Source organism: Corvus cornix, chromosome 3, assembly GCF_000738735.6.
Source record: "Corvus cornix cornix isolate S_Up_H32 chromosome 3, ASM73873v5, whole genome shotgun sequence".
In the NCBI taxonomy this organism is placed as follows: Eukaryota; Metazoa; Chordata; class Aves; order Passeriformes; family Corvidae; genus Corvus; species Corvus cornix.
In genome coordinates this window covers 42106031-42120051 of record NC_047056.1, presented here as the reverse complement: position 1 = coordinate 42120051, position 14021 = coordinate 42106031, and the positions used below count along the sequence as shown (strand labels likewise).

Genomic DNA, 14021 nt, shown 5'->3' with positions numbered 1-14021 from the left:
ATTGATTCAGGGAGAGATAGCCAGCAGCCAAAAAAAAAAAAAAAAAAAAAAAGTGAAAAGAGAGTTGCAAACTGGTACAATCTCAACAACAGCATTAACAGTGTCAAGTCCATTTCATACTTCTAGAACCATTTTATATTCAATTGGTACTTTGATGGTACTGATTCAAAAATATCCATAGCTGAATACTTTACACCCACCATCTGTCCCAGAAAGCAGTTAGGTGCCTGCACTACTATTTGAACTTAACATCCTTCAATGTATTTTGAATTTACCTGAGTCTAGTGGGATTATCGGTTCTGATACTGCTGGCTGTACTCACACCCACAGAAGTGTGTGTACTCACACTTAACCCAAAACAGCCATGTCTTGTATAGAAAGATCGAAAATGCTCTTCAGTAAAATAAAAGGGGGATGAAGGGGAAGAAGGAGGAAGTGAAGCCAGAGCAATTTTCATGACACAGAGATTCATGACAACCTAGGCATGTTTCAGCTGTTAGGGCAAGGATTTTGGCTTCATTCTCAAGGCAATTAATGAGGTTTATAGCAGAGTAAGTTTCAAGAGTCTGAGGACAGGACACCAGAAACTGCAATACCTGTGACAAAGACAAAAAATTTTGAATCTTGCCATTTAGTATATATTTTTGTTTCTAATCTTCAAATACTCAAATAGAAGCCCCATAGGAAGAACCTAAGTGAATCCAAGTTCAAGGTAAGATGTTAAGCTGGGAAAACAAAGACTGCCAAAAAGAAGTAAGAGCCTTGGCGACTTTAGCTTGTTGCTCTGATCCCAATACTCATTAAACACTGAATAGATTTTGAAGGAAAGACTAATTAAAGACATCAAGACAAATGCAGACATTTGTATCATAGACAGGTCACCTTAAAATCATTTTCAGTGGGTAAGCTTCTAAGATGTTACTTACAGGAAAGTTGAATTTATCTGTTCTGTTTCAAGCTAGATACTTGTTAATTGGCAGCAGCACAGATAAGTAAGAGTATTAATGTGTCCTCCTTACCCAGATCCTTGACTGAGAAAGAAATTGTCTGGATGAAGGGAGGTGACTTTGGGAAAGACATTATTTTGTTTTTTACCAGGACATGGAACTAGAACCAATTTTATGCTCAAAACACTATCAGAAAATACTGGGCTGATCATCCCACTAGATAGTATCTGAATTTATTGGCCAAAATAAATCTCAAAAACCCATATTGAAAGTTTTTTCTCTAATTATCAGACACAATCTCTTATTCTGCAGAAAAGTGATACACAACTGACTTCTAGAACAGTCATTTTTTGGGTAGCATAAAGCAGGTTATCTTTAGTGGAGATAGTGATGCATTAGTACCGTTGAACAAGGAACTGTAAGACCTTACTTGGACACCTGTGCAATCTGTCAACAAAGAGTTGATCCTACACTGGAAAAGGCAGAGAACTACTACTAGAAGTAGGGGTGTATTCTTGCAAGGAAAGATTGTGAAGAAATATGACACTTTCTTATTTTTAGCCTAGGCAGAAAAAAAAGACAGAAAAAGAAAAAAGAGGGAAAAAAGAGCAAGAGAAAAAAACACAAGAAAACTAAACAGCAAATCTCTTTAAATATACTTGAGGTAAATATCAGGAAAAAAGAAAACCTAAGTGCCAAAAAGTAGTCTTTGAAGATGAAACAATATTGCAATGCTCACAAAAAAAGTGAAAAAACAACCTTCTGATACCCAGTCCACAAACTGAAAAATCATGGAGTAGACATTCTGTTGTTCTTTCTTGCCAGGACACTTGTTACATGATTATCAGTTATTGCAAGTGTCTGCACTATGACTTAGCTGGGCCTCTTCCAGACCTGCGCTCATCTTCCTCCATGTATCCATCCTTAACACCTACAGAGCATTGTGTTGGGATTCAGTTGCAAGGAAGCTCTTTATACCTCAAAAAGTGTCATGAACAAAGGCAAGTACAAACGCAGGCACCACTGGATGATGCACTGCCTCCAGAGTGTAGCACCACTAATCTCACAAGTATTTGGGTAGTGTCATATCAGATGTCCCTAACATAAGCAGATTAGTGCTTTGAACATAAAGGAGTCTCAGAGTAAGTCATTTGAGTAGAGATACAAGATTCATGGACACAACTCATTACCATAGAAGTGAGTGTGGAAACAACACCCTAAGTAACCATCAAGTGTGCCTGGGCCACTTTCCGGGACGAAGGGAAGGAGGGAGTTTCACCTTAACAGATCAGGCAGCCTTCTAAGAGCACACAGCTCTTTCCCACAAGCTGCACAGCCTTCTCCCTGCTCCAAAAGTTGACATGGGAGATGAAAGTAGCAAGTCCTTTGCATAACACTCCAACATTTAACTTGCCACTAAGCAGCTTGCTACTTTATCTTAACCAATCTAAAACAAAGGAAAAGAGTGCTGGAAGGAACCTCAGGAAGTCCTTCAGTCCAAGGCCTCTATCCCCATTCAGCACACATACTGGGTGTCAGTCTGTTACAACAGATGTAACAGGTTAATGACACTTGTTCTTAGGTTTTCAGTGACACATTTGTCTTCTGCACCACTGCACTGTCTGAGAGTTTCTATCATGTCTGATTAAATTATCCATCAATTTATACCCATTATTCCTCATATTTAGTTTTCAGAGCAGGTAAGGCAGATAATTCCCTTTTCTACAATAGCTCTTTTACTTACCCATATGGCCCTTTGGCTTAAAACCGGAATACTAAAAGGCAGCCAAGTTAGTAGATTTTCCGGTTCTGTCCTTTATCTTCATATTTAATTACGTGCTTCTCACCTGGGCTGGCAACCCAGACTCTCTCTCCTAAGTGGCAAAACAGTCTCATTTCAAGTCTTGTACACTCTGTTTGGATGTTTGCCTTTTCACAACAGTATGACACTGAGTCGCACTTGTCTGGTGTTCAGCTTCAACCACCAGTTCCTTTTCCACCCAGACAGTTCTTCCATTTTCCACTTCTGCTGTTAGTCAGTGCTGCCTTCACACTAAGCTTTTCCCTCTTGCACCATGCCATTGTGTTCCCTGCACCAGACTATTTCAGGCTATCAAGAACCTTGGAAATTCTCAGTTTGCTCTTCAGTGTACATGGAATCACTCCCAACTTCACATTATCTAAAGGTTTAATAAACAAATTCAAGAAGTCCAGCTCCATTCAGGAATGCGCTTTCAAGTTCTTATTAAATTAAAATAAAAAATAAAATTAAATGAAATTAAATAAAATTAAAGTAAAAATGTCCCATCAGAACATTTAAGCTTTTGACAGATCTTTATGCTACACATTTTTGGAGATGCTGGGCCAGACCTATCCAATTCAAATGGAGACAAACAGGCATTTTAGTGAGAATACCTTGGGGATTAGATGATATTTATCCAATCAGATATTTCTGCATCTGTCTGCTTCACCCTGCTACATATTTTAATGTCTGTAAGATTTGTTGCAACAGATGTAGTGTAACACAAAGCACAAAGTGAAACTCAGAGCCAGTACTGTGGAGATGGTTCCAACCTCCATCGCTTGCCTCCAATTCACTGCAGAAAACAAGGCAGTAAGTCTGTCATGGAACACAGTGACCATGGTGGGCCTCCACAAGGATCAGCTGACTCCTAACTTCACACAACTGCTCTGCGCACCAAAACCCCCACAGGGTTTGTTTCATACACAAGACATATACACTGAAGGTAATCTGAACCAAAAGAACTTGCAGGGCACCCATGAAACAAAGGTAATGACAAGACAGCACTACCTCCCAGTCACTCTGTGGCAGCAGCCAGGCTCTCCATGGCTGACGGGAGGGCTGTCTACCAACAGCCTGGGCTGTAGGGATAGGGTGCAGAGAACCACAGCTATTGGGAAGTGGGCTGAAACAATGGTTCAGCTGAGCACTGACAAATTCCTTCTGAACACTTTTTTGTGGAAGAGCCATTACAGAAAGTCATGGCTTTTGCCAAGGAGCTTGTTTCAAGGAGCTGCTGCCAGTGCCCCACGATCACCACCATGCCTGACCCTCCTGGCCCAGGGCTCCACATCAGCCACCCAGAGCCATCAGCCCCCACCCCAGCAGGGCCAGGCTCCAGCTTGGCACAGCCCTGTCCTGCCACGGGCCCACCCACACACCCACATCCTGACCCAGCCTCAGCCTGTCCCCCCAGTGCCCAGGGCTGCCTCAGGGTCCTCGGCTGCAACTCTCCTGGCTGGGGTGGCAGGACAGCCCTGGCTGCCAAGCCCTGCTTTGACAGACCCCCAGGGGCCCAATGGCAGGGGGCTGCTGTAGAGATTGGACAATCTCTTAGACCATCTCTGATGTCATTTTAAGTGTGAGTCATTACCCTGTAGTACAGAAGCAGATGAAGAAAGGCCTTTTTTGAGAGGTCATTCTTTATTCATCAACTACAACCTCATCAAGTGGAAAGACTAAGATGTCATTTACTCTAAAACCCCATCACTCTTTTCCCAATGGGACAGGTTTGTGATACACTTAAAGCCATACCCTTAAAAGAAAGAACTGAAACTACTTGCAACAATGTTAGCACCATGAAAATAGCTACAGATCACTCAACCACACTCCAAGTCTTGCAGCGTAATTTCTTTTCATCTCAGAGTCAGTGACAAAAGGGAACTAATGCAGATCTCCATGTATAAACCTTCAAACATTGTATTTTTCTTCATCTCAAAACAACCACTAACTACATAAAAGGACCAGTTTATGAGTAAGGAAGAACTATAATGGCCAAAAAATGAGAAAGTGTTCAGTTTAAGAAGGTCTTCTCATCTAGTGATCCTTTTCAAGAATACAGTCCAGAAAGCTAGAAGCCCTTTGAAAGGCTAAAAAAGAATTTATATCCACATATGTATTTATATCCATAATGCAACATATCGAGCGAGATAGATGTAAGAGCATCTTACATTTTTCAATATCATCCTGGGAATCCCTTACCCCAAACCTAAGGTGGTTCATTTTCAGTTGGCTGCTGCAGCAAAAGGTTTATGAACCGCCACCCTGCCCTCTGGGGAGGGCTGGCCACCTCTTGTGTTGTAGTCCACTTGATCTATTTACCCTGTACTGGGGCAGAATAAGGAAAACTAGACCCCATATTCCAAATGCCATAAGCCACATGGATTTATGAAAAGCAGGTCCTGCTTGACCAACCTGATCTCCTCGTATCACAAGGTGATGTGCTTAGTGAATGAGAGAAAGGCTCTGGATGTAATCTACCTAGATTTAGTAAATCCTTTACAACTGTTTCCCACTGCATTCTCCTGGAGAAATTGTCTTCCAATGGTGTGGATGCCTGTACTCTTTGCTGGGGAGAAACCTGGCTGAATGACAGGGCCAGGGAATGGTGTTCCCTGGGACTCAGTACTGGAGCCAGGCCTGTTCAGTATCTTCACTGATAACCTGGATGAGGGGATTGAGTGCACCCTGAGCACATTCACAGATGACACCAAGCAGGGTGGGAGTGTTGTTCTGCTGGAGGGTAGGAAGGCTCTGCAGAGGGATCTGGACAGGCTGGATCCATGGGCTGAGGCCAACTGTGTGAGGTTCATGAAAGCAAAGTGCTGGGTCCTGCCCTTGGGTCACAACAACCCCATGCAGTCCTACAGGCTGGGGGCAGAGTGGCTGGAAATCTATCCTGCATCCTTTCTCCAGAAGAAAAGGGGTGCTGATCAACAGCAGCTGAACATAAGCCAGTGTGAGCAGGGGTGGACAAGAAGTTCAGTGGCATCCCGGCCTGTATCAGCAATAGTGTGGCAAGCAGGACCAGGGCAGTGATTGTACTTGGCACTGGCAAGGCCGCCCCTCAAATCCTGTGTTCAATTTTATGCTCCTGACAACAAGAAAGACATCGAGGTTCTGGAGGGAGTCCAGAAAAGAACAGTGGAGTCGGTGAAGTGCCTGGAGCACAAGTCTTATGAGGAGCAGCTGAGAGAGCTGGGGTTGTCTAGCCTGGAGAAAAGGAGGCTCAAGGCGGACAGTACTGCTCTCTACAACTACCTGACAGGGTTGGCTTCTTCTCTCAAGTAACAAGTGACAGGACAAGAAGAAACAGCCTCAAGTAGTGCCAGGGGAGGTTTGGATTGGATATAAGAAATTTTTTTTTCACTGAAAGTGTTAGAAAGCATTGGAATAGATGGCCCAGGGAAGTGGTGGAGCCACCCATCCTTGTAAGTGTTCAAAACACCTATGAATATGGCACTTGAGAACGTGGCTTAGTCATGAACATTGTGGTGGTGCTGGGTTGACATTTGGACTTGATGATCTTAAATGTCTTTTCCAACCTTAATGATTCTATGATTCTGAATGTGTAAGTGCACACATGTATGAGTTTCAATACATGTAGCCTCTTCCAAGCAGTGTCCCTGGGCACGAACTGACAAGATTACCATTGTCCAAGCCCTCTGTCAACAGGGTGCATCTGGCAGCAGGCAGCACCATGACATCAATGGGAACAGCCACGCCCACAGCTACACGCTGACCCCTAGCACTGCACAACTACAGGTGCGCCCCACTCAGAAGTTAACCAGCATCTACCTTTCCAAAAAAAGCAGAGATGACTACATGCACTGGATAGTCAGACTTTCCACAACAGTGAATTTTGTAACTAAAAAAGATATTCTTATTTTTGCTTGAATTTAATCTTTCATACACACCCACCTCCCTGCCATATGTAATCAGAAATGAATCACAGCTATAACAGCAGCTGCTTTAGGTCTTTTTCTGCTTTTTCTTCACTAGAAATAACACCTTCATTTGTGCCCACTGATGGGCTTGCTGTATCTATGTCAGTCCAATAATCTTCCTGTCCAACACACAGCTAATTGCCCCCATCCATACAGATACATACACAGTATTCTTCTTCTGTGTCTCCTGTGTATCCCTCTCCAACATGATTTTGGCATCCTTACAATGTGCCTCATCAACTACACTTCAACTTGCCCAGTTTGCAGCTGCATAGTTACAGCTTTTTATTGCTTGCTGAATAGAAGTTGCTTGGTTTTGTTCTTTGTCCTTAACACTATGCGTGGTTTGTCCATACAGGTCATGTGAATCCCTCATGATATCCAAGAAAGCAGAATCAAAAGCATGTTTTCTACCATGTTACATGAATACCAGTTGTTTTCATAGAAAATAAGAAGATAGTCCAGGAGTAACTTAGAGACAAAATCAGCTGTGGAGCTTTCCAAGCCTGTTTTCCTGCAGTCTGTCAATCAAGGAACTGGCTTAATTTTTAAATGACCTACTCAGGTATGAGTTCATTCATTTTCACCCAGGGCCAGTGACTGGTTAACATCCTGTTCTTTAAAGAATATGAAGGGGGAGCTTGGATAAGCTCCTAGAAACGATGGCTTGCTACAAGAAAGTAAGACGTCAAATGATAGTATCCTCATGCATTTGTTCTAGCCATGCATTCCTTTTGAGTCCATCTGTTCTGTTTTCTAGTAACATGCCCAATTTTTGGCAGTACTTGAAAGAATGAGATATTTCAGTGATTATACCCCACTGACCTCTAGTCAGGATGTGTAACTATATCCACAATTACCTTCCCTTTGGGAAATATCTCGTATTTCCAAACTGCTAAATCCATCTACTCCAAAAATTCTGAAGCTTGAGCACAGGAGGGAAGCAAAACCCTTATATGAACATGAACATCTAAGAGGCATTTCCAGTTTCTTTTAAGTCTATGGCATCCAGGACAACCTCCTGTGACCTAGCAGTCAATACAGAGTTTGCAAGTCAACTCCACCATTAGCATCCTCATTAGACTGAACAGAGAGGCTGATTTCCTCTCCAGGCTGACTTAAAAGGTATGCAGACATGGAAACTGTTTGCTGTACTGTTTTTGAGATGTTGACTAAAGGACATGAGTAGCTGTAGGAACTGATCTACTTTAAATGACCCCATCAATAGCTGCAAGGAGAAAAGATTCATTTTATGCAGTAACAGATCTAGGAGCAAATATGCTTTTTCTCTGTAAAAGGCTAGATAGAGTCTATGGAGAAGACCTTAATCTGCAGTGCTTATAGACTTGTCTCGAGTACTGACCAAAACAGATTCTTTTTATAAAAGCAGAAAAAAACCAGTGATTTTTTTTCCCCTGTAAAGTCTATCTAAATACTAGGTTGTTCCTCAAATGCACGTTTAAGGCAGAGGTATGGGCAAAAGAGGCAAGGGAACACAGATAGCTAAGGTGCACTAAATTTTTTAATCAATAAGGCTGTCATATGCACTTTGTTCTCTTCAGTGATGATGGAAGCAGGAAAATGTGCTCTAAAGCCATTAAAACCTCCTGAAAAGCACATCTAGATTTTGTAATATGTATGAGATACTAAGCCTTTGCACAATTCACTTATTTAGCAAAACTTCAAGACTTTAAGTCATCCTATAAAGGCTTTGCAAAGTAGTAATGTACGTCTTTGAGATGTATTGATCATATCTTCCTGAAAGTGTTGTGATACTGTCATTATAAGTAATTTCTACCTAGAATGCAAGAACAGATTATATAAATACACATTTTTCCCAATATTGTCCATGGTTATGAAAGTCAAAAGCAGCTAAGTTCTCTGATGACATAAATAAGAACAAATCATATCAACATCACTTTATCCACTTACAGCCAGAAAATTTGGGCCAGATATTTCTGAAGCAGAATCTGACATAAGTGACTAAGTAGCTTTCATACTTTTGTTACTCTAGCATCTTTAAATATTGACATCAATCTAGTAAGCCTAAAGTCTTCAGATTCTATTATTGAACTTGACCCAAGAGTTCCTGCACTGTTAGGTGGTAGCATGTATATGGCCCTCTTTTATGGCCCAGCCTGACCCAAGAGCTCTTCTTCCAGACTCCCTGCTGCTGGAATGCTGCCTTCCCATCTGCCTGTCCACACTCTTGGGAACAGAAAATACTAAAAATTACTTTAAATATTTGCTTAAACTTCTTCAAGGCAACAAGATTGCTAAACATGGTCCTAGCAGCTTCTTCCTGAGAGCATGCTGTTATACAGCAGCATGTTCTTCAAAGATGGCAACTTACGGCACATTGTTTCAGAGAAACACTCTGGAAATCCATAAAAGATATTTTCACTGTCTAAATGCAACTCAAAGAGGACCTGCTATGCTCTTTCAGCAAGGAACATTCTTAATATTTTGTCCTTAGGTCTAGGCTTAAGAATAGGGTTTGGAGGGCATAGAAAATGAAGGAAACAGTAGCACTAACTGCCCATATCTTTGAAGACTTCAACATTAACTTTTGCTTACATTTCCCTGCTATTGCTGCCACCCTAAAACATAACCATAACATAGCATCCTAACAGTAAGAAGTGTTCTTACATCTGAGGTCAAATTTTCTGGTTGCTGAACTACACTGATATAGGACGCATTGGATCCTAGGAAGAAAATGCCAGCTACCCCAAATCAGGAACATCAAGCTGCAGCAATACCAGGATATTCGCACCTCCAAAGACCCCAAAAGAACCAAGAGCAGAAGCAATAGTGCCTCAATATATCACAGAACAGTTGCTGGCTACATTACTGAGCTAACAAGGGAAAGCACCATTCAGAGCCACCCCACTCCTAAAGAAAGGAAGAGCACATCAATCAAGTCTGAGGCAGGAGCAACCAAAAATGAAGGGCATATGTTGAGTTACTGGCACATACTGGCTTGTAATAGTAGTTGCTTGCTCTCTCTCTCCTTTTCAATTATTCTTTCCCTATTCTAGCAGCAATTTGTTCTCTTATTCTTTCCACACTCTACAACTAGGTCAAAAAGCTTTTGACCAGCATTTGACCATGGATGACATCATCCTTTTAAACACAGATGTTGACCTACCCATGGACCTGCTGTAGCCAGGTGCTCTTTGTGAAGGAAAGGCATTTCAGCAACTTCCCCAAGATCTCCTATCCATTACTCACATCCCAGTACCTCAGAACTTACATTACTGCTTTAATATTTGTAGCAGACACTTGTTTCCTCAACCTGATTTAATTAGAACTACACAGTGCCACAAGTTACCAGTTTATAAATGAGGGTATCAAATCATATGGTTGGGAATTTTCTCACCAACTAAAAGAGTGATTTGCAAAATAGTTTAACAGGAAGTAACACAAAGTGCCAGCAAGCCATCTGTTCTAACCTCTATGTTAAAGTTAACAGCTATTTTGGATTTCAACAAAGGAAGTCAGCTAAAGCTATTAACGTTGGCTTTTTTTTTCCCCCAGGGAATCTAAGCACCCACTATTTTTATTATATGGAACAGGAACAACAGGAACTGGAGATCCCTGAAGAAGGGGCAGAAAACAAAAATCTGGGACACAAACAGCACCATGTTGCATAGCAATGCACTTATCTCCTCACACGTAAGTCAAGCCAGACCTTTCCCAGTTTGTCAGAACCTGCCACACAAGCAAGGCAGGCATCACCATGCATACATGCGGTGACTGACTGCAGACTGAGGACATACTCAACCATCTAACACACTGCCAGCAGCCCCCAGCACATCTGGGTCTTGAGTGTATTTCTGGGATGAAGTATCAGCCTGTCTGTGCTCAAGATTAATTCTAGGGATGGGTACAATACTTTTTAAAGACGTAAGTTCAATATTGAGGCTGGGAAGGGAAAAGTAGTAATAAGTAATTTATTCAAAAGAAAAAAGGGAAGCAATAGTATTTTCTACTTGTAGTTAAAAAGACCACAAGCTTTATAAGTGGCTCTTTATTCTTCCTCTTGGGAGCTCTAGCTCATTCTCATTAACTAACTCAAACCTTTTCCTCCTCCACACAATCCCTTTCATGAAGGAGCAGTCTCCCAAACCAAAGAGCTTGACAGTAGGTTTGATCCTAGTCTGATTCAAGAATTTATCTCCAGCATCAATGAGGCTGAAGTCTCATGAGACATTTGTCTTCTGACATCAGATGATGTCAAGTACCTGCCCCTAACCAAACCTTGAGATTTTGACCAAAATGCCACACTCTGAAGTTTTGGTGCTAACCAAAGGTAATTTTTATCTCAGTGTCATGTAAACCTACTCCTTTTAATCTCAGAACCTAGAGAGAAAGGATCTTACGTCCAATACATTTGAACCAAGAATACAGTTTTCTTAGTGCTCTGTCTAACCCTGTATTTCTTGCTGTACTCCATAAGGGAGTGAAAGACAAGCTGTCACTGCAAGGGAGCTCAGTGAAGACCTCTTCCTCAGCAGGTATAGATACAAACTTTTGGGTCAGAATGCTGTCCCATGAAGCAACAATGGTGCCAGCACAAGTATGTTTAGCATGACTCCGATGATGATACCTGCCTAAAGTCAGTCAATCTACAAACTAGATTTATAAGAGCTTAGTTATATACAATGCAGTAGTTTCCATAGCTTGGAATTTGAGTAATCAAAAATAAAAATACCACAGATGGTAAATGTTTCCCACATATCAAATCACTACATTACCTGAACTTAGCCAAACCAAATTACCATTCTATGAAGAGCATGCAGCATCTATCATCATCATCACAATCAACAGAATGAAAGGGCAGAAGTATCCTCTTCTGCATCTATTAGTGGAAGGAAATATTCACAGCAATATCCATACACCTTCCTCAAGAGACATCTGCATTGTCCCTGTCAACCATTAATCAGACTCCTTTATATCAAAGGAAATATGAATTCCTGAATTAACAGTTCATCAACTCAATTCCTTTCCAAACCAGTATTAAAGCACTAATCCCAGTTCTGTATTAAAAAGGGTATTACTATAAAGTAATGATATGATGAAATAAGCTATCAAAGGCAGAGAAATTAGATGAGAACCAATGCTGAAATACCATCACATCATGAAGCTTATAGTCCAGAATGTCATCTTAGATATGTTTATGAATAAGAACCTTCAATAAAACTCAGGAGTTCTTTATAGAGGCACATAACAGCGATTTTTAAACATTTTACAAGGTTCAGATATTTCTAGAAGCAAACACAGCTTCTATCTGGACATTTGTCAGAAGCAGAACTGAACTTTCTCTGGGCTTCAGTGCTAGCTCCACCTTCCTCCCCAACCATCCCAAGCTGCTTCCTCAGATAGGTTTCTGCCTGCCCCACTGCACAAATTTCAGCACACTACACCGAGTGCAGCAGCATTCTTGGCCATTTACTTTTAGCAGCCAAATGAAGGAATTAAACACTACCGAAAAAAAGCAAAGAGAAGCAACCTTAGGACAGGCAAACTGCCCACTCAATTGACAGCAATCATCCCATCCTCGTCTGAGATGCACATGTTGAATTTCACATCCCAGCTTTTCATAACAATTAATCTGTTTTTGCAATGCCTTGCTGATCTGCTACACAGTCAACTTGGCTGTCGAGGCCTGCAGATATATGTTATAATGGCTCCCTCGGCAAACCAATGGTGCAACTTGCTACACAAGCCATTCCGCGGAGATCTCCGTGCAGCGCACTGCTGCTGTAGGTCGCGCTGTGTCATTTCACCACTCTCTTGGTATGCGCTCTGGCCAAAAGCCACACAAGGAGGGTTAAGTTTAGGGACGGCTGCACAGGAAACCTTGCAGCCAGGGGGAATCCCAGTCCCAATCCCAGAGCCCTACTGCACAGCGCAGGGCAGGTGACCCGCAGTGCCCTGACCAGCGGCTTTCCCCACCTATGAGTGGGGACGAGGAGCCAGCCGCACACCGGAGCGGAGCCACGGCGGGGGCCTAGGCACCCACCCTGTTCGGGGCAGCGCCTGTCCTCATTCCATGGGGAACCTTGCTCCCCGCTGGGGAGGGGATGCCTGTGACTAAGCACACGCGGCCTCTCCTCGCCCTCCCGCTCACCTCCGCGGCCGGGCTCTCCGGCACCGGCGCGCCCAGCCCTGGGCACCTGCGGCCAGACAGCGGGGCCGCTCCCGGGAAGGGGCCTGCCAAGAGGCACCTGCCGTGCCCCCGCCCGTGAGGCCCGGCGCCGGGCAGCAGCCCAAGCGGCAACTGAGCCCGTGTAGGGGTTTCCCTCTCGTGGCTGCGCCGCGACCCGAGCGTGGGGGCCGCGCTCCGGGCACCCCCGCCGGCATCCCCACGGCCGCCCGAACCCGCCGCCCCCGGCCCCGGCAGCCCGCTCTCCTCGTACCGCTGCCATCCTTGAAATGAGGGGGTGGGACGTCTCGCAGCGACCGGGTCCAGCCCCCCTTCTCCGCTTCCTCCTCCTCCTCCTCCATAGGGCCGGGGCCGCCTGGGACGGCGCTGCCGCCGCAGACCTGCCGCTGCCGCCGCCGCTCCGCCGGGGTGGCCGCCGCCCGGGGAGCGCGGCGCCGGGCCGCCCTGCCCCGCGGGCTCGGCACCCCCGGGCGCCCCTCGTCTTCCTCGTCGTCCTCCTCGTCCTGGGAAGAGGCGGCGGAGCGGGAGTCGGCCGAGGTGCTGTAGAAGGGGTTCCCACTGCTGTCCTGGCCCGACTCCCCGAAGACGTCGTCGGAGATCTGCAGGCTCTCGTAGCGGGATCGGGCCGCCTCCAGCAGCGATAATGCCTTCCTGCGCGCCGGCCCGCCCGCCGCCCTCCGCCATCATCTCCGCCGCCGCCAGCAGCCGCCCGCGCTCCCCTCCGCCCGGCTCGGCCGGGTCCTGCGGCCGCAGGCAGCAGCCCAGCAGCAGGAGCGGCTCGGGCACGGCAGCGGGCAGGCAGCGAGGAGGGGAAGCCCCGCCGCCGCCGCCACCGGGGCTGAGCCCTGCCTCCCGCTCCCGCCCGCACCACCCGCCCCTGTGTGTGTGCAGGGACATGGGGGGAAGGAGCCAGCTCAACATCTCCAAGTACCACATCCAGCCAATTGCCGCGGCACTCCGCGCTCGGGAGGTGGGGTTATATGGGCGCCGCGAGCCAGCGCGGGCCGCCCACCGCCCGCCCCGCCGCTCGCCGCCGCTCCGCCCATTTAAAATCACAGCGCCGGCTGCCGTGGGGCTGCCGCTGCCTTCCGACGCCGGGAGGGGGGTCCTTGCCCCCAGCAGCGCTCCAGCTCCCGGCCCCCGATCCCTGCCGGAGC

The 14021-nt window shown here is 45.1% G+C and overlaps 1 protein-coding gene across 1 annotated transcript in view; it reads right to left on the bottom strand.

Annotated features, from left to right (window-relative positions):
* Positions 1 to 13818, bottom strand: part of PGBD5 (piggyBac transposable element derived 5) — a 72230-nt gene extending 58412 nt beyond the window's left edge. Inside the window, 2 exon segments of the mRNA XM_039568691.1 lie at positions 13118 to 13532; positions 13534 to 13818. Coding sequence (XP_039424625.1) covers positions 13118 to 13532; positions 13534 to 13800 — 682 coding nt within the window. The 5' untranslated portion in view covers positions 13801 to 13818.
* Between the last annotated feature and the right edge of the window lie 203 nt (positions 13819 to 14021).